Source organism: Thalassophryne amazonica, chromosome 6 (genome assembly GCF_902500255.1).
Source record: "Thalassophryne amazonica chromosome 6, fThaAma1.1, whole genome shotgun sequence".
Lineage (NCBI taxonomy): Eukaryota > Metazoa > Chordata > Actinopteri > Batrachoidiformes > Batrachoididae > Thalassophryne > Thalassophryne amazonica.
This window is the reverse complement of record NC_047108.1, coordinates 2,988,567-3,011,428: the sequence shown is the minus strand read 5'-3', so window position 1 is coordinate 3,011,428 and position 22,862 is coordinate 2,988,567. Positions and strand designations below refer to the sequence as shown.

The 22,862-nt window shown below is 40.7% G+C and overlaps 1 protein-coding gene across 1 annotated transcript in view; it reads left to right on the top strand.

The window, feature by feature from the left end:
- The window catches only part of vps13d (vacuolar protein sorting 13 homolog D), a 535,261-nt gene that overhangs the window by 339,213 nt on the left and 173,186 nt on the right, over window positions 1-22,862 (top strand). The window contains 6 exon segments of the mRNA XM_034171656.1: window positions 9,906-10,052; window positions 12,334-12,469; window positions 12,561-12,608; window positions 17,572-17,722; window positions 20,620-20,836; window positions 20,920-21,167. Of these exon segments, the coding sequence (XP_034027547.1) occupies window positions 9,906-10,052; window positions 12,334-12,469; window positions 12,561-12,608; window positions 17,572-17,722; window positions 20,620-20,836; window positions 20,920-21,167 (947 nt within the window).

Here is a 22,862-nt window from a genome sequence, read left to right as displayed (position 1 = left end):
CTATCTCTGCTCCAACCTTCAACCACCAGACTGTGAATTCTTGAAACTATATTGGATTAACCATGGAATTGGATCAGCTGGTCTCTGAATGCTATTGACACCATTTTTTCAACAAGGAGCTCAGGGCCGGGGGATCCTGCGTGCCCAGATGGAACCTACCCTGCTGGCTATGTTCTTGATGCCTGGGAGACGTGGCGGGTTGCATGCTTTGCGCCTTCCTCTGTGGAAGATGTCAAGGATTTATTTATATTTGGTTTCATTCTAGGAGGGATGGTACTTATTCGCTTATGTGCTGCCCTGACCTACCCGAAAATTGGCAAGATGGCTACCACCAGAACCACCAGTCCAATCTCATCCAATCCAATCCATGGTGCAGAGGGATATCGGTCTCTGTTGTTAAAAAAACCTTTCTCCCCTGGAACAAATCCAACAGCAACTGTGGCAAATGAGTGGAAGGAAGGGGAAGAGTAACACCGACGCACCGAGGCAGAGCTACAAGGATAAACTCCAGGCATTCCGACACATGATGATACTGGTTAAATGACTAGAGTTATTGTCTCACCACAAACGCAGAAAACTTTCCCTAAAGACCTTTTATTAATACTACTATGTTCAAATCTGCTGCTCAACGTAAGTGCTCCGAGTGTGTTTATTTTTCCTTTACTGATGCAGTATTCTATTAATAAGGGGCGGGCATATGTATATGTTTGCGTAGTCAGGTTAATCATTACAAAATGGACCCCCCCCAGCCCTTCCCTTCCCCTTGGTCAATATATTGGCCTTCTGTTTGGAAATCCTAATGTTACGTTTAGGTATTCATTTTTGTTTTTTCCTCTTTGTTCTAATGTTCATTTTTATTTCTGTCATTGTTTTCAGAGGTGTAGCTTTTACTATTCTCGGTATACAGGGGGACATACGCCATATGACAAATTATGCAGCCAATTAAAATCATTACTTATAATGTGAATAGTTTGGGGAATCCGGTCAAAAGGAGTAAAATTATGACAAAATAAAAAAAAAAAAGAAAAAATAGAAATGGCCTTACTCCAGGAAACTGCTGCTCACAAAGTTCAAAGAGAGGTGTAGTTACCTTGATTTCAAATAGATTGAATTTTGATTGTATCCAAGAAAAGAAAGATAAGGAGGGGAGATATACGAGGTCTGTCCATAAAGTATCGTACCTTTTTATTTTTTTCAAAAACTATATGGATTTCATTCATATGTTTTTACGTCAGACATGCTTGAACCCTCGTGCGCATGCGTGAGTTTTTCCACGCCTGTCGGTGACGTCATTCGCCTGTGAGCACGCCTTGTGGAAGGAGTGGTCCCGCCCCCTCGTCGGATTTTCATTGTCTGGAAATGGCGGAATGAAAAGGACTTTTGACTGTAGATGACCTTTTGTTAAAGGTCATCTACAGGATGTTTTGACAACAATTATAAATGTTTATGCCCCCTCCCCCCAGGATCAGAATGGAGATTATATAAGCACATCTTTGAACCTATTACTCTAGAGGCAGGGGGCATTCTGGTTCTGGGGGGAGATTTGAAGTGTGCTTAATCAAGACTACAAAATATTTACACATATCTAAAAGATTAGAAAATGTATTGCCTTACTTTATTAGCTGAGATCAGAGATCAAACTGGCTTTATAAAAAGGAGACAAACAGGATAATATTCGCCGAACATTACACATAATTAATCATACTGTTAAAAACCAAAATCATATGGTTCTTATAAGCCTTAATGCCAAAAAGGCATTTGACAGTTGAGGTGTCAATTGGGAATTTTATAGAAACTCTTAGGAAAATTTGGTTTCAATCAATTATTTTCAAAAGTTATTCAGGCACTATATAAATGTCCAAAAGTGAGAATTAATGTTAATGGAGCCCTCTCCATTAACATTTAACCAGAAGAGAGGAAGCAGACAAGGGTGCCCGCTATTTTTAGGGCCCCTTCACACATAGTGCGAAGTTTGGTTGAAGTGCGCATGAAGGAGGAATCGTGTGCAAAACGTGTAAAATCGTCTCTGCCTCGAATGCCTCGTATGTGTATGCCTCATGCACCTGTTGCTGCAACTATTTGTGCACACCAGCGGCTGAAAGACAGAGCGTGCCCTGTGCGAACCCATCAATCCCTCTTGTGGCAGGTGTCATATTCCAGGTGACATACACAAACATCTAACACCGCTCGTTTGGCACTTAGAAAATGTGTGGTCATTCGTACTATTAACACGACAACAGTCTGCAGACAATCACTGTCATGTTTGCAGTGAAATTTGTCTAAGTTCCCCACAAGTGTGGCTTTGGTGTGTGCGCTGAACTGACAGGAGGTGTGTCTGTCCACTGAAGCGGCTGTGATCTGTCATTCTGGACATCCCAGCTGGACAACACGTACTGTGTTTGGATGGACATGGACTAGCAACTGCCCACTGTGACGCGCATGTGTCTGTTTGCTGCCATCACATGGACATAAATAAAAACATATATCGCTGTGGCAATATATGCTGCAGCCCATTGACAGGCTACCCCCAGATTGAAACATCAGCGGTGCGATGTGGTTCCACAGGTACCAGCTGGTTTTTATTTTTTATTTATTCCACATAAGCGTCGGGATGTGGTTCCACAGGTCCCAGCTGGTTTTTATTTTTTATTTAATCCACATAAGCGGCACAGTGTGGTGCACCTCGCACTGTGTTCCTGCTCGAAAGACACCGTCGCGTGCACGAACCCTCGCACCGGGATCGTGCTCACCTGCCTGTCGGTACGATGTTTCATGGTGTGCTAATTCAAACTGTTTTGCTGTATTCGACCAAACTTCACACTATGTGTAAAGGGGCCTTTATCGAGGCATTGAGTCAGGGACTTGTACAGAATCAAATATTACAGGAGTTCAACTGTTTGGACAAGAACACATGATTTCACTGTTTGCAGATGATGTCCTAATCTACTTGTAAAATCTGGAGTCATCTTTTCTCCATCTCCTAGTCTATCTGAATGCTTTTGTATCAGTATCTGGCTATAAACTTAATATTACTAAAACACAATTAAGTTTTAACTACGAACCTAGCCAGATACTGGCCTCTAAAATTAATTTACACTGGAAATTGGATCACATCTCATTTAGGAGTAAATATTCCAAAGGATTTATCTAAATTGTTTGAAGTCAATTTTAAACCATTGTGTCAACATACTAATAACGATATTAGAAGATGGTACTTGATACCTATATTAACTTCTGAATCCCGTATAGAAACTAAACATGAACATACTGCCTAGGTTGTTGTATCTTTTTCAGACACTTCCTGTTGTTATTACAGAAAAACAATTTGAAGAGTGGGACAAAGTAATCGGCAAGTTTATTTGGCATGTAAGAGGCCGAGATTGCATCTTAAAACTCTCGAGTTAACAAAAGAGAAAGGTGGTCTTGCATTGCCTTGCTTCAAGGATTATTATATTTCAGCCCAATTCAGAACTTTGGTGTGTTGGTGTAACCCAGAATATCAAGTGAAATGAAATTGTCCAGAGACAAGTAAGACTTGGAGATAAAAAAAATGTATTAAAGAGCAGATTCAGAAAGCTAATAAATAGATTGTTTTATTGAAACTGTGGCTAAATTTCATAAATAATAATTTACAGAAAGAGTATTGCACTGGGCTTCTCATGATGCTGAATTTGCGCCTGGTAAAACAGATGCAAGGTTTCAAATTTGGCAAAAACAAGGCTTATCAGCATATATTCCCTTTTTTCATCATGGAAGAACAGGAAACTTTCAATCGATAATGAGACGACACCAATTACAAAATAGCGGGGGGGGTTTTCAGGTTTTTACAAATTCGTCATTATATAAATAGTTTTATGCCAAAGAGTAAGAATGTTTTTGAAATGTCCATTTTTAGAATATTTTATTTTGAACTTTCAAGAAAAGAAGAAAAGAAAAAGTGGAAAAAAATTAAAGCAAAAGCCAAACACAAGAACAGTTCAAAACCCTTCCCTAACCCACCCGCATACAAACTAAAAACAACATAAAACAAGAGGCAAGATAAAATATATTCGTACTTATACACACATACATATACACATACATTAATATTAATGATCAAAGGCTCAATATAGTAACCTGTCTACATGCTATCCACAATAGAAGATGGTAGGGTGTCTATATAATCCAGATAGGGCTGCCAAATTTTTACAAAGGTCTCAATCATTTCTGAGTGTGTATGTGATTTTCTCTAATGGTATACAGCTGTTCATTTCCAAAACCCAACGTGCTATAGAGAGGTGGGAGTCAGACTTCCACGAGGAGGCTATGCACCTCCTGGCAACACACAAGGCCAATGCAAGAATTTTTTTTTGAGTCTTTGTTAATTGTGTACCAATGTGTGTAAAGTCTCCTAACAGACAAATTTGCGGATCTGATGTGAAATGTTGTCTTAAAAGTTTGGTCATAATCTCAGAAAAATCACACCAAAATCTAGTAAGTTTTGTGCATGACCATGTGCAGTGCAGGAATGAGCCCTCCTCTATACCGCATCTAAAGCACAGACTGGATATCTCAGGTTTATATTTATGTAATTTTTGAGGTGTAATATAGTTTTGGTGGAGAAAATTATAATGTGTTAATCTGTATCTAGAGTTAATAGTGGTAGTTAGACTATCTTGACATAATTCGGACCATAGTTCTGCACTAATTGTCACATCTAAATCAGACTCCCACCTCTCTCTTGATTTATGTAACCCAGGCTTTGGAGCATCAACCATCAAGAGAGAATAAACTTTTGAGATAAGGTGAGGTGTGTTTCCCTCATGAACCAGTCTCTCCATATCACTGAGTGTAGGTAGATACATTTGGGGTCCCAGGGCAGACTGAAGGAAGGATCTTAACTGTAAATAACAAAGTTTCTGCTGGACAGATCATATTTCCTCCTCAGGTCCTCAAAAGGCATCAGTGATCCATTCTCATAACAGTCCTCTAGATGACAAATCCCCTTCTGGTGCCACAGGTCCAGAGTCTTATTATCCAGTGACATGGGTATGAATTCGTTCTTTTTCAAGGGTGTTTTCGGCGAAAAATTGTTTTTTAATCCAATACTTTTGCGAACCTCATACCACATTTTGATGATATATATCAAGACAGGATCGTCGGTTTTATTGACGATGGTTGTAGGCGTCCATTTGTACACAAAGTCTGCCCGGACATTTTCTTGAAGTGGATACATTCCCATTAAAACTCACGGTGGAATATTTTCTTTTTCAAAAAGAAAATATTCCACCGAATAAGACGTATTTGGGCAGCCAAGTAATGCTTTTTAAGGTTAGGTAGTCTAAAACCCCCCAATTTATAATCCCATGTGAGTTTTTCTATTGAGATCCTTGGATTTTTCGCCTTCCACATGAATTGTCTAATGTGTTTATTAAGGTTTTTAAAAAAGCTGAGTGGTACTGGAATTGGCAAAGACTGAAAAAGGTACTGTAACCTTGGTAGAACATTCATTTTAATATAGTTTATTCGGCCAATCAAAGTAATAGGTCAATTCACCCATTTTTGTAAATCCTCTATAATATGACTAACTAGTGTTAGATAATTAAGTTTGTACAGGTTTTTAAAATTGTTATCCACCATAATTCCAAGATATCTTATCCCATTTAAGGATAATTTAAATGGGCTCTTTTGCTGATGTTCATCATCATGAAATTTTGAGAGGGGAAGAATTTCACTTTTATCGTAATTTACTTTATATCCTGAGACTGATCCAAAAGTATATAACACTGTTTGTAATTTAGCAAGAGATTCTAGTGGACTTTTTAAATACAGAATTATATCATCTGCCAAAAGATTGACTTTATGTATCCTCTGACCCACTTTTACACCCTTTATCTCTGAATCTTGTCTGATCAGCTCAGCCAGTGGCTCAATGGCCAGAACAAAAAGCCCAGGGGACAGAGGGCAGCCTTGTCTGCTGGACCTACTTAGAGGGAAAGCAGTGGGCATTTGTCCATTGGTAATAATTTTGGCTTGTGGTTTCTTATAGAGTGCTTTAACCCAATTAATAAAGTAATGACCAAATCCAAATTTAGACAACACCTTGAATAAATATGGCCATTCAAGCCTATCAAAGGCCTTTTCAGCATCTAAAGTAACAGCTATACTGGGTTCAGGACTGGAGGTTGCCACATGAATAACATTTAATAACCTGCACAAATGATTTGCCGATGATCTCTTCTGAATAAAACTGACCTGATCTGAGTTTATTAATTTTGGTAAGTATTTACTCAACCTGTTTGGAAATGCCCATTTTGAAGACATTTATAAAATCATATAGAGCAGATTAGGGAATAAAATTGATTTCAAGATTATATCAAGACTTTCAAGAGATTAAAAAGTAAACACAAATTACATCAAGCAAAAATGGAAAAGGGAATCAAATAATGTAATCATGGATAATATCTGGTTAAAACACTGCACTTTTCAGTGGAAAATCACTAGTTCAAATGCATGGAGATGTTTTGGCTGTAAGAGCCTTGGTAGATACTTTATCACTCCAGCACAAAGTTCACACTACTCTGGTTCTTCTAATTATTGGAAAAATTGTGGTGCTCAAGGAGTAAAACTGTGGCATTTGTTCTGGTCATGCCCATCATTGTTCTCACTCCACGCCCCTGCACTTGCCTTGTGTCTTTGCCTCTCACTTTGTGTTTTCATTCACTCACGCTCTTGGCACCTGGTCACGTGTCTTTGTCTTTTCATCACTCCACCTTGTGTTGTCCTCCCTCACTATCTTGCACAGTGCACAATCTTTGTCCTCCAGCCACACCCCCTTTCTAGATCATTCACCTCACATGCACCTTGTTAACTCCTATCTATTTAAACTTCTCCCACCGACCTCACCTCTGCCAGTTTGTTGTCTTTTGTACACATTTCACCTCTAGTATTCAGTCCTGTTTTGCCTAGCCGTGTTACTGAATCCTGCTCTGTTTTCCTTGCCCGTGCCTCTTGCCTCCACCCAGATGTGTGTTTGCTTGTGCCACTGAACCCTGCTTGTCCATGACTGCGTATTTGCCTAACCCTGATTGTACCTCTGCTCCGCTGGCTGATCACTTGTGTACCGTACCTGAACCTGGAATAAAGACCACGATTTCTTTTACACCTAAGCCTACTCTGGGAGTCTGCATTGCAAGTCCAGCCACTTCGGGGCCTGGTACCCACCCTCCGTGACAGATTTTGCTTCTGTGTCTCTGTGCTTGGTGATGCTGAACTTTTTGGCAGATTTGCAGTGTCCAGGCCTCCCCTTGGGACGCATGTTCAGCCGGATCCTGGAGCAGATAGAACTAGAAGCACTCAGAGAGTGCAAACCTCTGCCAAGGCCATGGGGTCACTGACGCCATAACATCTACACGCCGTGGAATCATTTAACCTAAAAAACTCTAACAATAATGTTTGCTCAGTAGTAAAAAAAAGTTTCATCTGCTGTGACTGGATAGCTTATATCTTTAGCACTTGGCATCACAGTTTATTACAACTTGCACCTTTCCCAGAAGCTACTGTCATCTGAGCACTGATATTGATATTGCATGTGCTTATAGACAAAAACAAATAAGAGACAAAATTCAATTTATTATTCAACTAAACTGCAAATATATGGATTTTTTTAACATTCATGAAACACCTCTAAATACATAACAGTAAATTCTGAAATAGAACTATTTTATAAGTGTTGCATGTGCTACATAATGAAGTGCACCTTCTATATATTCAGTGAAGTGCACCAAAGCAGAATATATGCGACAGTAAGGTGCTGATGTCATGGATCCTAGGCATGATGTTATGTGTCGGACGCAGCTCGGAGAACCGACCAGCGTTTGAAGGACCCAGTATAAAATAAGCAGAGCACGGTACAAAGGCTAACTGAATTTAATACATAACAGTGATCATAATATAACAAAAAGGTGCGGTCTGGCGTGGTGCGCTCCCAGCAGCGCTAATGGTCCGGAGCCAGAAGCTGTTTCGGACCCAAGGACCCCGCCGACACCCCCCAGGTGGCCGCAACAACCAAGTCTGTGAAAGAAGGAACCATTATGTGAGTCCACACTCTACACACAGAACACTTAAAGGTGTACAAACAGCAAACACTTCCTGGCTTGATTACTGATCAGCTTCCAACCTGCAGGCATGGAACATCTCGTTCACAAATCACCACAGCAGTGGAAGCTGATACATGACTAACATACAGCTCAATACAATAAGGTGTGAGGGACACCACATTTACTGACTGTATAACTGTTAGTCACAAAATCCAACGTACCTCAGGAAGTGTGCTGACGAGCGTGAGACCTCACCCTCTCCTCTTTCACAGACCGTGCATCAAACCTGGACGTTTCTCAGCGTCCGCTGCTGATGAGATGGCTCCCAAGACGACGATCTCACCCGTCTGGTCACAAGGTCGAGTCTCTGGCAAATGCACACTGTGCACTTCAGTCTTAAATGCCAACATACTCCAATCCCTCCAGATGCACCTCAGCTGTGAGTCCTGACGAGTCGCAGGTGATCAGGGTGAAGTCCTAACAGCCTCAGCAACACAGCCACTCAGTCCCAAATGCACGCCACCTGGGAGGAAACAAAAGGCAAACAAACCAGCAGCCAGGCCCCCCCAGCCATACAACACATGATTTATCAACACCTGGGAGTGGGTTTTGCACCTTGTGTACTTTGTTCAGTGATGTGCACTGAACCAGAACTTAATCACTGCTGAGTATACTGCTGACTCATCACTTTGCTTTTGCTAAGTGAAGTAATCTGGATAGTGATATTCATTGCCACTAAAATATAATAATGCCAAATGATAGTCCTTCATCTAATAAATTCATTGTGCTCCCCAGCCCTGTATAGTTTGTCATGAGGGATTTCCTCTTTGCAGTGTGTTGTATTTGACATTGTTTACTAACAATGTCAAATGTCAATGTCAATGTTACACCCTAATTTTTTTTCCAGCCTTTCTGCCTTGTTTTTGTGGAGCTAGAAACTAGAATGTCAAAATTCCACCTATCCCACAATGGTGAAGAATCCTTTAAAAAATTCCTGGATCTGGATTGTGATCTGGATCACCACTAAAATTTAATCACTTGTTCCTCTTTTCATTTCCAACCACTCCACAAAATTTCATCAAAATCCGTTCAAAACTTTTTGAGTTATCCTGCTGACAAACAGACAGACAAACAAACGCAACCGAAAACATAACCTCCTTGGTGGAGGTAACAATGACTTGGTGCACAGGACATCTTTTTGGGCACATTTTCCATGATGTAGTCAAGCATGTGCCATGCTTTGAGTGAGGGTGGCACCAGGAAAATCAAATAAAAATCACATTCATTAATTTCTACAGCGCCTCAGGGCACTTTAAACTTTTTTTTTTCCTCAAGATGGTGTTGGTGATGACAAGACTATAAAATCACCTTACAGGAGCTCTGTGTTAATAAATAAATTATAATAATATAATAAATAATATAATAATAAATTATTATAAAATGCTACATTTTATTAAAATTCTAGACTTTTTTTTCCTTTGCTCCACCACTTTGTCCATGTTTGCTTGGAAACATAATGGTACTTAATAACTTGCTAATAAGCGAACAAACTAACCAATACACGAAGACAAACATGCAGCCATTTTGGCTTAAGTTATTATTCATGTGATGAATTTTCTTTGTGAGAAAAGTAATCTTGTTACAAAGGCGAAATCCCAAAGTCTAAATATTTTCAATCATTAATTTGTCTTTCTGGTTTTTGCACAGGGAACCTCCAAAGAATTGGTTGAAATTTTTTCTGCATTAACCAAAGTGGAGTAAAAATGTATAACAACTCAAAGATACATTAGATAAAGTGGTGATCCCAAATGCTCACATCCCCCACAGGGTGGCGCTGTCCCATAGTGCAGACTGCGTCTCTGATGTCCACGGACCCGGAAATGATGATACCCACAAAATCAGTCAGTGGAGAGAGGTGATGCCTGGGGAAGATATTCCTTTTAAATTTGAAGCTCAAGAGAAACTTCGCCACAGGTGCGTCCACTTTACTTTATAATCACACAGCTGATTAATTTCACATAATACACATGCAGGTCATTGTTACTGTCAAATAATATTTGCTTCAAATGTGTTATTGGTGTCTGGACCTGGCTGTGAAATTATTGTTGATCATAAATTATTGCAGCACCCAGGCATAGCAGGTCTGAAGGACCTGATGGTATGAGTATTTGTGGTGTTTTTGTTTATTTATTTATTTTTATTCTATGAAGCAAAGGTCAATGGGCAGTGTAAACCAGGAGGAGTTGAAATGTGAAATTTACAGGGTTGGTACAGGACAATTCCATCCATTCACATGCAAAAAAATAACTGATGAAAAAAGCTATGAGATGCTATAAGTAATAAAAACATTTTGACAGAAATGATCAGTGAAGTGCGCTCTTTTCCTTTATGTAGACCACGCCCATTTCTCCCTGGGAAGTGTTTTTGCAAGATTATGAAATTTGCAAAACACGCCTGTGTAAATTTGTTTCTGGATTTTTGATGCAAAAAGGCCATACTGCTGTCAAACTGTTCTTTGATTCCTGACTTTGAGAAATTGGACTCCACACCTTGAATGTTTTGTTTTGTGTGTATGTGAAAAAATGCCAATTTGCAAAACGTAGAGTTGCTGCACCAAATTCTAGATGACACACAGACCTACCTTCAACCGCTTACTCCTATTAGCCTATCCCAGCATTTCTAGAGCATGAGGCGAATGTTTCCAATCTGCCTAACCTGCATGTCTTTGGATGTGGGAGGAAGCCTTGAGAATCTGGAGGGAACCAACACAAACATGGGGAGAACATGCAAACTCCCCAGTCGTCCTGTGAGTTTGTCATCTCATTCTTTCAGTAAGGTCTGGACAAATATGGCATTTCAATTCAGTTTATTTGTATAGCACCAGATCACAACAAATTCACTTCAAGACACTTCACATGGGTAAAGTCTAACCTTACCAACCCTTTGCTCAAGTACATAGGCGTCATTGGTAAAGAAAAACTCCTTCTGGTGTTCTTTGAGGAAGAAACCTCAAGCGGACCAGACTCAGTGGGGTGACCCACTGCTTAGGTCATTCTAACAGTAACAGAGAACTGGTTAAAACAAAATACAATCCAGAAAAGAAAACTTTCAATGAGTTGTCCTATGGGATAAGTAGAATGAGAGACCATTTTGTTCTACTGCTATCCTGACTTGCCCCATGTCGGCGGGTTTGGCGAAGAGGCAGAGCCATGTGGAATGAAGGCCAATAGCGTGAAAACACCGATTTAGTAGTATTTCTCCTCTACATGTATCTTTAATCAGTAGTCATTTTTACAGTAAAATAACACTTGTGTGGATGTAGTGGATGAAGCTCCTTGGTTTGAGGCAAAATTACTTTTTTCTTAAATATTACAAATCATACATCACTGATATATATTATTTAGTAATATATATATTTCTAAATAATATCTTATTTTTTCAAAGTATTAGAATCTGGTTATTATTATTATTATTATTATTATTATTATTATTAATAGTAGTATTTTTATCATGTGCAAAAATTGTATTTAAAATGGGTACAAAAGTGGACCTTGGAGGAGAGTTGGGGGTTCCCTGCCCTCCTGTGGCCCCTGCACCATCTGTGTGCAGCTGCCGAACAGACAAGGAGAAAGAGGCTTCACTGGCTCTTCTCATCGACTGCACACTATCAAACAGTGAGACAGATGCACACTGTTGATGACCAAGAGGGAGTTGTTGTCATATTGAAAGCAAAGCTGTGTGTTTGTGTATCTTTGCGTGTTGCCGGTGGGGATCCACGGGCTCTAGATTGGGCCATGTTTATAAAATAGGTCGCTGACATTTTTCAAGGTTGGTAAGAAATTGTGCAAAGTTTCTATAATGAGTTGGAATGGTGTGTGAGTCCAGAATGTTTTTAGAACCATATACCTCAACAGTTTCTAGAAGAAGAACTCAAACCTTTTATTTAACTTTAATTATGTAAATTTTAATGTAAATTTACTGTCTTAATGTATTTATAAATTGTTTAGGTTCTTCTTATCATATACACACTATTATTATCAGCATTATTATGATTTTATTTTATTGTTACCTCTGTTTTGTCATTTGATTTTTAAATGGACCACTATGGAAATAAGTGTTTTCACTTTCTGGTGGGTCAGCATGATGTTTGGTTATTGTTTTTGCAGTATTTTGATTGTAAATCTTGCTGTTCAGAAGCGCATTTCTGTAAAATTTCTTTGCACGTCATAAAGGGTCATTAACAAATTCTCTGCAGACATACTCATGAGTTGAAGCTGCATCAGCTGCTCGTTCGAGTTTGTGGATGGGAGCAAATCAAGCCCGTGTCTGTGGACAAAGTGGGCATTTTCTTCCGTTATGCAGCTCCAGACAGAAACAACTCTTCAAACACTGTGAGTAATCCAACACAACATCAATTCAATTAAAACCCATGAATTAGCTTCTGGTTTACTGTAGTTGTTTTTCTCTTTGACACTTCTGCAGGTCGGCAGCCCGATTAGCAGGACCCACATCATTCACCCCCATGTCTATGTAAGTCAGCTTGGAAAAGTTCAGGTAGTCCTAGACTTAAGACTGATAGAGATCATGTTTCAAATTAGATACATCGGGCAGCTCAGCTACTTGCAGATAAATTTGTGTATGTGTTTATAAGGGCCAATAAAAGATCAGTTAAAAAACAAAGACAAAAGACAAAAGATCAACTATGGGATGCAGTGAATCATAGCTCAGCAGGGCCTGCATACTGATGCATTAATTTTTAAAAGAACGCAGTCAAAAAGCTCACAGTTAGGGTATATATTAGGTGACTTAGCGTATTTTATTCTGAAATATTAGCCTAACAATTTACCAGTCCACATTTGTATTGAAGCACTTTCACAATAGTCAGCACAGAAACACAACACATCAAAACACTGGTAAGGTCTAACCTTACCAACCCCCAGAGCAACAGTGGTAAGGAAAAACTCCCTCTGAGGAAGAAACCTCAAGCAGACCAGACTCAAAGGGGTGACCCTCTGCTTGGGCCATGATACAGACACAAATTACAGAACAATTCACAGAACAATTCACGGACGAATATACAAGAAATGCTGTTGGTGCACAGGACAGGAGGATCACCAATACGAACACAACTCCCATCTCTGGATGGAGCTGCACCTTAAACAGAGAAAAAAACAATCAGGCATCAGAAAGACAAAAAATACTGTATTATTTGCCAGCATTAATCGACAAGAAAAACAGAGAAATACTAAGGTGATCGCCGGCCACTAGCCCTAAGCTGCACTAAAAGACCCAGAATTTAGGTAAAGTTGAGGCCGCGGCCCGCTCCAATTACTAATAACATGAATTAAAAGAGTAAAAAGCGTAAAACAAAACTGTACCAGTATGCTGCCATATGAAAGGGAAAACAAGTGCGTCTTAAGTCTGGACATCTAAGTCTCCACAGAATCTATTTTATTGACGCGGGGAGATCATTCCACACACAGGGGCACAATAAGAGAAAGCTCTGTGACTTCTTATTCACCCTCGGGTCACAAAGTAGTCCTGCACCCTGAGAACGTAAAGCCGGGCCAGTACGTAAGGTTTAATTACGTCAGTTAGGTAGAGAGGTGCCAGTCCATGAATAATTTTATAGGTTAGTAGCAGAACCTTAAAATCTGATCTCACTGGGACAGGAAGCCAGTGAAGAGACGCCAAAATGGGTGTAATGTGGTCAAACTTTCTGCCTCGTGTCAAAAGTCTGGCTGCAGCATTTTGAACCAAGAGCCCTAATGCTAGACTGCAGTAAACCAGAAAATAGAACATTGCGGTAGTCCATTGTAGAAGAGATAAATGCATGGATCAGGGTCTCAGCATCAGCCATAGACAGGATGGGATGAATCTTAGCTATATTTCGCAGGTGAAAGAAAGCAGTCCTCGTAATATTTCTAATATGGAGGCCAAAGGACAATGAAAGATCAAAAATTACCCCAAGGTTCCTCACGTTGTCAGTGTGATGTATGACACACGAGCCTAGGCTGAGTGTTAACTGGTCAAATTGATGCCGAAGTCTCACTGGACCAAGAACCATCATTTCAGTCTTATCAGAGTTTAAAAGTAGGAAGTTTCTAGACATCCAACTTCTTACTGCTGCAAGGCAATCTTCTAAGGATTTTATGTGAATGAGATTACCAGCAGTTACCGGCATGTATAACTGAGTATCATCTGCATAGCAGTGAAAGGTAATCCCAAAACGCTGCAATATGTGCCCAAGGGGTTCTATATAAAGGGAGAAAAGCAGGGGGCTTAAGACAGACCCTGTGGAACCCCAAATTTCATGTCACTAAGGTAGCCAGCCATGCAAGGGCACTCCCATTAATCCCCAAATGATTTTCAGGCCTATCAAGTAGAATATGATGATCCATGGTATCAAATGCAGCACTGAGATCTAACAGCACCAGAACCGTAGTGGTGTCCGAATCCATTGTAAGCAGACGCTCATTCCCCACTTTAGTGAGAGCCGTCTCTGTGGAATGATATTTTCTAAAAGCAGACTGCAGTGTCTCAAAGAGATTATTCTCAGTAAGATAGTCCACGAGCTGCCGTGACACCACTTTTTCCAGAATTTTAGAGCAAAATGATAGATTTGATATCGGCCGATAGTTTTTCAATACACGAGGGTCAAGATTAGGTTTCTTAAGTAATGGTTTAATCACTGCAGATTTGAAACATTTAGGAACAGATCCAGAAGTTAAAGAAAGATTAATAATTTCCAGCACAGTCGGCCTAAGAGTGGGCCACAGGTCCTTAAAAAGTTTTGTTGGTATACGATTAAATAAGCAGGTTGTGCTTTTTGTTGACATTACGAGTTTCTTCAGCACGCCTAGAGAGATACTATCAAATTCTGTAAATCTAGGTAATACCTCAGTAATGGCGCCCACCTCAACAGTAGGGTGTAGTGGCTGGGTTAAGGCATGCTGGGATATGTTTAACCTCATGTCTTCTATTTTCTTCTCAAAGTAATCCAGGAAATCTTGTGCTGTAAAAGGAGAGCGAACTACAGGTGGTTGTCAATGAATAAGTGTTGCCACTGTGTCAAACATGAACTTTGAGTTATGCTTGTTTTGTTGATCAAATCAGAGTAGTAGGTCCGCTTTGTAGCCAATAATGCATGCTTATAGTCTAAGATAGCATCAGGCCACGCAAGGTGGAACACTTCTAATTCTGAGCGACGCCATTTCCGTTCTAGACCTTATGCTTGAGGTCACGCAGGTAATCACTGAACCAAGGTGACTGTGTTTTGGGGGAGCGCGGTTTCAACACAGGTGGTGCAATCATGTCGAGTGTAGTTTTGAGCACTGAGTTTAAACTATCCACAAGTCTGTCTACTGACTGGGTATTTGTCAGATGTGAAGCTAAGACATCAGGCAGTCTAGCTTCAAATTCAGTCTTAGTTGAGGAATTGATGCCTCACAGTAGTGATATATAAGGTTGTTGTTCCACTAAACACGGCAGCAAAACTGTAAACTTATTAAGTGAGTGATCAGACACCACTGATGTCAGAGGCATGATGTCAATATTCGTGATGTTTTGTATAAATTAGTGTAGCTAATGGAAGACATTCCATTAGCACCAGCACCAGGAAGACATTCATTCAACAAGAGTGTCGAATGAATGTCTTCCTGGTGTGTAACCGGAACAGTCTTCTTGTCTTGCCTTTACCTCCCCGCTTGCTGAGCCTGGCATGTGACGCATGGGATGTTCTCCGAACAGTGACACTGCCTACGTTGTTTTTAAATCTGTACAGAGTGATGTTTTATGAGATGCTGTAATTTTGCACGAAAATCCAGGAAACATATCATTAAAACAGAAAGATTATATCTCCAGTCTCTTGATGCTCACGTGCCCGATGACAGCTCTGTGCCTCAAGAGATTAAAGCTGCTGTATGTACATTTTGAATCTGGCAGTAAATGCTATAACCATCCAATATTAATGTGTTTTTAACCTTTTAAACATTATTTATGACCTATGTCTGACATCAAAGAACATGAAATATAACCTAAAATAACTAAATAGGAAATTTGCATCATTCATTCGTTGTCATCAGCTGCTTACTTCAGTCAAGGCTTACAGGTGGGTTGCTTGAGCCTATTTCAGCAGTCTTAAGGCAAGAGGTTAGATACACTCGGGATAGGACATCAGTCTATCACAGGGCCACATATAGACAGACAAACACATTCACACTTTCACTCCTACCTACAGCCAATTTAGAGTCACCGTTTCACCAAACCTGCGCATCTTTGGAACTGGAATGAAGCGAGAGCACCTGGTGGGAACCCATGTGAACATGGTGAGAACATGCAGACTCCACACAGAAAGGACTAGGTGGAAAGCAGATCCAGGACCTTCTTGCTGTGAGGCAAGAATGCTAACCACTAAGACAGCATGCCACCATAATTTACATCATATTTAACTTTAACTTAAATTGGGTCAAATTAATAGATCCAAAGTCATGACCCTTTCCACCCTGGACATGGAAATGGCCCATTATTTCAGGCGCTGAGGGGTCATCAGCCCAGACCACCCTTTTAGATTTTGAATCTCACTGTGTCAGTCAAATAAGTTTAATTTCAAACTGCATTATGTCATGTTATCTTGGTGAGGACTCTTTACAAAGACTACACAAGATAAATGTTAGGAGAAATCTTTGTTTATGCTATGAATTTCTGTGGGAAAAAGAAAGAGTATCATTCAATGTATCAGCACTTTAGAATTCCAAAATCATTATTAGTTTTACAAATCCTGTATGGGGTGGGGTCTGGTTCAAGTAGTCTTTACGCTGACACCCTAAAACAACAACATTAATTATTGCAGTTAAGATTCAAAGTTCATGTTTAGGGCAGGGGTGGTGGCCAAGTGGTTAGTGAGCTTGGCTTCAAAGTAGAAGGTTCCTGGTTCAAACCTCACATTTCTCCATGTAATGTGGAGTTGCGTTAGGAAGGGTATCCGGCGTAAAACTTGTGCCAATTTAACATACAGATCTACCTCGGAGTGAAAAAAAGGGAGCAGCCGAAGGGACTTAGTAGATTAAAGGTTCATGTTTACAAGTGCAGTGACGTTCTTACTTGAATTCCCTCGCAAACTGTAACATTCACCAGACACTCAACATATAGACACTCAAAATATAGTGCGCCAGAGAAAAAGAATGCGTGTCCTCAGTTGACCTGTTGTGTTGGTAGACAATTTGCAAAGAAACTGAACTCTGGGTTTAAGCTCTCTGGTATAATGGTTCTGATCTACCCCACAACCAGTCTTTGAAAGTACTTCATGAAGCAGTTAACCTGTTGTATGCTGAACTAAACTGTTGTTGTCATTGCAACCTTTCTACAAAATCATAACGGTTGAGGTTATGTTGATTATTGAGGTGTCTTGATATAAAGCTGTGAAAGGACTGAACCAGACTTGAAAGGAGCATTATGTTGCTTGTTTTCAGTGTGAACCCTTTCTACCCTTCAGTTCTCAGCCTTGCCTCCAGTGAGGGTGGTGTTCTCCATCACAATGGAAGGCAGCGCCAGGAAGGTCATCACTGTACGCTCAGCTCTCACAGTGAAGAACCAGCTTGACGTCCTGATGGAAGTCCGGCTCGACAGCCCCTCTGCTCCAGACAGTAAGAGACATAAAGCTGCTATCAGACCAGTGCTTCCTGCCCCTTGCTTTGCAGACATGGCAAGTTAATGTTCATCCACATACAGAACAAAATCTGGTGAAAATCCATGTATTTCACTGATGTTTCTGGGGTGGGTGAAATGTTTTTCGCTCACATTTCCACCGTCCTGATGTGAAATCAACAAGGCTGAGTACAATATATTATATGGATCACATCCTCGGGACGAGCAGCTCCAAGCCGGGGGAACAACAAAAAACAAAACTGTTTGCATCGTCTCTCAGTGTGGTCGCTACGTGAAGTTTAGGAATCTTTTAGTGCTTTTTTTCTTTAAGTCTGTGCATGTCCTTAAACTACACATCCTCTGGCTATTAGCAGCAGCTAAAAACAGGGCAGGACCAAAGGCGCAGGATACACACACGCTAACACTTTCTTACCTGTCAATCAGGTAGTGCTTTCCACATAAAGCCTGGGTCCCACCGAATAGAAAGCCATGAATAATGAGCCACGCATGGGTGTGTCAGTGATTATTCAAAGAATGACCCACGTTTTCATCTGTCACGTATCAGCTACTAAGGCGCCTCTATGTGCCTCTCTGTACCCCACATGTGCCACATAGCAGCCTCTAGTGAGCCACGACCGACCTGTCATTAGAGCCTTGAATGGCTCACATCAGCCACGCTAAGCCACGTAGTGCCGTGATAGCGCCATGATAACGCAATGTTGGCGCGTGTTTAGGCATGATGGGTTTGGTCCAAACCTCCAGCCCTCCCACACCTGGTCCCTTTAAAGTCAAAGTCAAAGTGTCTTTATTTGTCTCCCTAAGGAGAAATTTGCCTTGGACAGGGTCTGCTACACAACAACACATCCAGTACATAGCACCCATACATCAAAACAACAATAAAATATAAATACACAACATTATTAATATGTTTGTGCAAATTCCGCAATACATAACCTTAAGCTATCTTCCCTGAACTATCTGCTGATTTATGAGCTTCACTGATAATGGAATAAATGAATGTTTATATTGATTATATTTACAAAGAGGAACCCTGAACCTCCTTCTTGAATTAAGTAAAGTATATTCAGAGTGCAGTACATGAGACGCATCTGTTAAAAATATTGTCAGCACATCTGAGAACTGCCTGTTCAAACAACTCTTGGGGAGTTACAGGTACCACCATACCCATGATTTTGCCAGCTATCTTAATCAGATTTAATATTTCAGTTTTTGATTTAACCATTAAATTACAAAGCCATGTGCCACGGGGTTTTCAATTCACAGCAGCATTTAAAGATGCCACATTTTTTAAATGCAGTCCAAAAATAGACGCTCCAGTACAGTCCCACGGTTGCGCGCTGTGCGCTAGGCTGCTGTCCACCTGTAATGCACCAGACCAGCTAGTACTGAGCCATGGGTTTCTGGACAGCTGCCTCTGTGCTCCTCACTGGCTCCGCGGCTTGCTGGCTTATTTCTTCTGCAGCTTTAAACACACAAACCGTGATCCCACTTTAACTTTGTTTGTCCATTTATTTCTGCAAAATCGCTCTTTTCCACGCACTGCTGTTTTCCATTCATGGACAGCTGCCTCTGTGCTCCTCCTCACCGGTTAAGGCTGGGTTTCAACTGTTTCACATAGAATGCCTCCTTCACCCCTCTCTCAAACCATTTCTTCTCTCTGGCTAAGATTTTAACTTCCTTGTCCTCAAACGTGTGGTTAGTGTCTTTAAGGTGGAGATGAACTGCAGACTGAGGTCCACTGGCGCCCTCTCTGCGGTGCTGGCACAGCCTTTTGTGTAACGGCTGCTTAGTCTCACCTATGTAGTGTTCATTACAGTTTTCCTGACATCTGATAGAATACACTACATTGCTCTGTTTGTAACTAGGGATCCTGTCCTTAGGGTGAACTAATTTCTGTCTCAAGGTGTTAACAGGTTTAAAGTAAACTGGGATTTTGTGCTGTCTGAAGATCCTCTGTAGTTTTTCCCCTATACTCCTGCTAAATGGTGTCTCTCCCTCAGTTTTTTGTTCATGGTAATGAGTCTTTCACATCATCAGGAGACTCGTCAGGAGAGCCGTCAGGAGATCCGTCAGTCCCATCGGTAAGAGGGACAGCTACCCTGTCATTAGGAGGGTGCTAACTAGAGCACAATAGGTGCTAATTGGAGCTATTGTTTAGTCACTAGCCAATAGCAGTCTGCCTCTCGGTAGGAGGGGTCTGGTTAGGTTTAAAACTTCAGCTTTTGTGGCTTCTGTTTGTTTTTCTCTACAAGGGTCAAGACAGAAGTCAGACTATCAGAGCAAGAATTTTAGCTGAGGAAGCTTCTGCGATTTGAAGTGAAACATCCTTGCGTTAAGCAACCCAGTCCAGTCGAAGATTCAAACTTCTCTACTATGGCTGCTGTTTGCTGTGTAAATAGTGTATTCATGTAATTAATCTGAACGTAAACCAGCGCGGCCACATGTGGGCATGTGCACATTCAAATATGTTATTTATTATTAATGTCGTCTTCTTTTTTGGCTTGATGGTGTGGACCCGACGTTCTATGTCATAATGTTCATGTGGTGCCAAGTATTTACTGCAAATAATGTCAGGATTCAGCTGAAGTTGGTTTTTTAGACGATGCCATTTTAATATTATCCCTAAAAACACCCAAACCTTTGTTAAATAAAGATGTGCTTTGGCAGTGTGTGTGTTTCAAAATGTATTTCTGATAAAGAGCTTTTATTTTCCACCTGGATTTTTTTTTTTTTTTTTTTTCCTCCAGACAAATGTGAGACGCTTGGGTGGGACATTTTTCTGAAGTTTGACCCTGTTCTGTTTTTTAAAGACCTGAATCGTTAATTGTACAGATTGATAGGTTGGTCAATAATGGATAAGTTGCTTTTTCTACAGAGCCAGTGGTGTTACCACCGATCCTGCCCGGACAGGCATTGGCCATCCCTCTCCACTTGACAATGTGGCGCCTCCAGGCTCGGCCCAAAGGTCTTGGTTTGTTCTTCTGTAAGGTTCCGATCCATTGGACCAGCATCGAGCGGCCCGGTGAGATCAGCAGCAGTAAAAGAGAGTGTCAGTCCGCAGACTTTGATGACAACCTCAAACGCAGCTTCAGGTAATTGAAGTCATTTAAACCTTTTGTTCCTTAAACCACAGGTTATTGTTTGCCCTGTACTGCCTGTCTTTGTATCCACTCAGATTCTGTGTGGTCATCAAAAAGGAAAACTACCCAGATCAGCAGCCTGCTAAGAAGCTTCCTGGAAGTTCAAACCAGATCTATCGACAGCCAGGCCACACGATCTACCTGCTTCCCACCATGGTGCTGGCCAACATGCTGCCCTGTGACCTCAACTACTACATCAAGGGAACCACCATCGCCGGTGTTCTGAAGGCTGGAAAAGAGGCTGTACTTCATGGTGTAGACACCTCCCAGAACATGGAACTAGGTCAGCTCCAGCTTTCTCTTTTTTGCTGCTGTTGTTTTTGTTTTGTTTTTTTCCCTAAAAATGCAAGGAACACAAGATTTAGAATGTGGGATACATGAATCAAGGGGACACTTTCAATCATTTTGAAATGTCTTTGATGGGGATGTGAAGGTCTTATGGTTAAGCGTTGGGCTTAAGACCAGAGGATCCTTGGTTTAAATCCCAGCCTGACCGTAAAATCACTAGGGGCTCTTGGGCAAGATCATTAATCCCCAAGTTGCTCCCGGTCTGTTGTGAGCACCTTGTATGGCGGCAGCCTGACATCAGTGTGTGAGTGTGTTTGTGTGAATAGGTGAATGTGAGGCATCATTGTAAAGCGCTTTGAGCGCCTGATGCAGATGGAAAATGCAGTCCATTTAGTCTTTGCACTATGTTCTGGTTATTAGTGCAGGTTTTGCTTGAAAATCTTTTAACTCAAAAATTCTTGGAAGGAAAAAAGTTCAATAATTCCACATTACACATGCAGAATTTCCCCAAACTTCATGGGCCCCCTTGCTATCACATTATTCTCAACATACAGTGCATCCATAAAATATTCACAGCGCTTCAGTTTTTTCCACATTTTGTTATGTAACAGCCTTATTCCAAAATGGAGTAAATACATTTTTCCACTCAAAACTCTATTCACAGTAACAGTAAGTCCCTTGTTTGCATTCCAAGTTTCCACAGCATATCTGAGGTGGATCTGCATGTTGAATTGGCACAAGTTTTACGCCAATATCAGGCGTGGCACAAACCGAGTAGGACACAAATGCAAAACTCTCACAAGCAGACTGGTGTAAGAAAAAGGTTTAATTACCAAGATCCAGCAGCGAAGCAAAGGTACAGACAGACTTGAGGCTGAGGCTTGGTCAAGAAAACAGGCTGCAGTCAAAATACACGGAATGGTCGCAATCAAAGGCAGAAACAAAATCGTGGTCATGGACAAAGCGAGGTCAAATACCGGCAGACTGAATACAGGGCAAAACAAGGCAAGGACGTGAGAGCTGGAAAGTAAAAACATTAAAGAATCGAGTGAGGGACGGTGAGACTGTGAGGGCTTATATGACTGGTGATGTAATTAGTGCAACAAGACACAGGTGTTGGTGAAGGTTCTGTAAGGGGGCATGACCAAGGAAGACAAAGGTAAGCGCAAGAGAGTGACGGCAGGAAAGCACAGAGTGAAGTGATGAAAGAAACAAAGACACGTCAGCAAGTGCAAGAGCGGGAGTGAATGAAAATACAAGGCAGACAGAGACAAAGTGTGAGACAAAGACACAATAGCTGGTGCAGTGATATGGAGTGGGAACATACTTGGGCGGGCATGAAGGAAACATAGAACAATGAACAGAGCTAAAACAGAATCATATATAAACCAGACCTGACAGAACTAAGTAGATGGCAGTAAACAAAGAAATCAATTATCTTAAACAAAACTATAACCGGAGTGAGATGAATAAAAATATGAAAGTGAATGGAGAGATGACAGCATAAACTAAGACTAAATAATGAACAGAATGACTATAGAATCGTGCAATAAATAAAAGGACTTAACTGATAAACAATAAATAACAAACAGAACATAATCAGAGGAGACACTTGAAGATAAATAATGACCAATACGAGGTCTGTCCAAAAAGTATCCGACCTTTTTATTTTTTGCAAAAACCATATGGA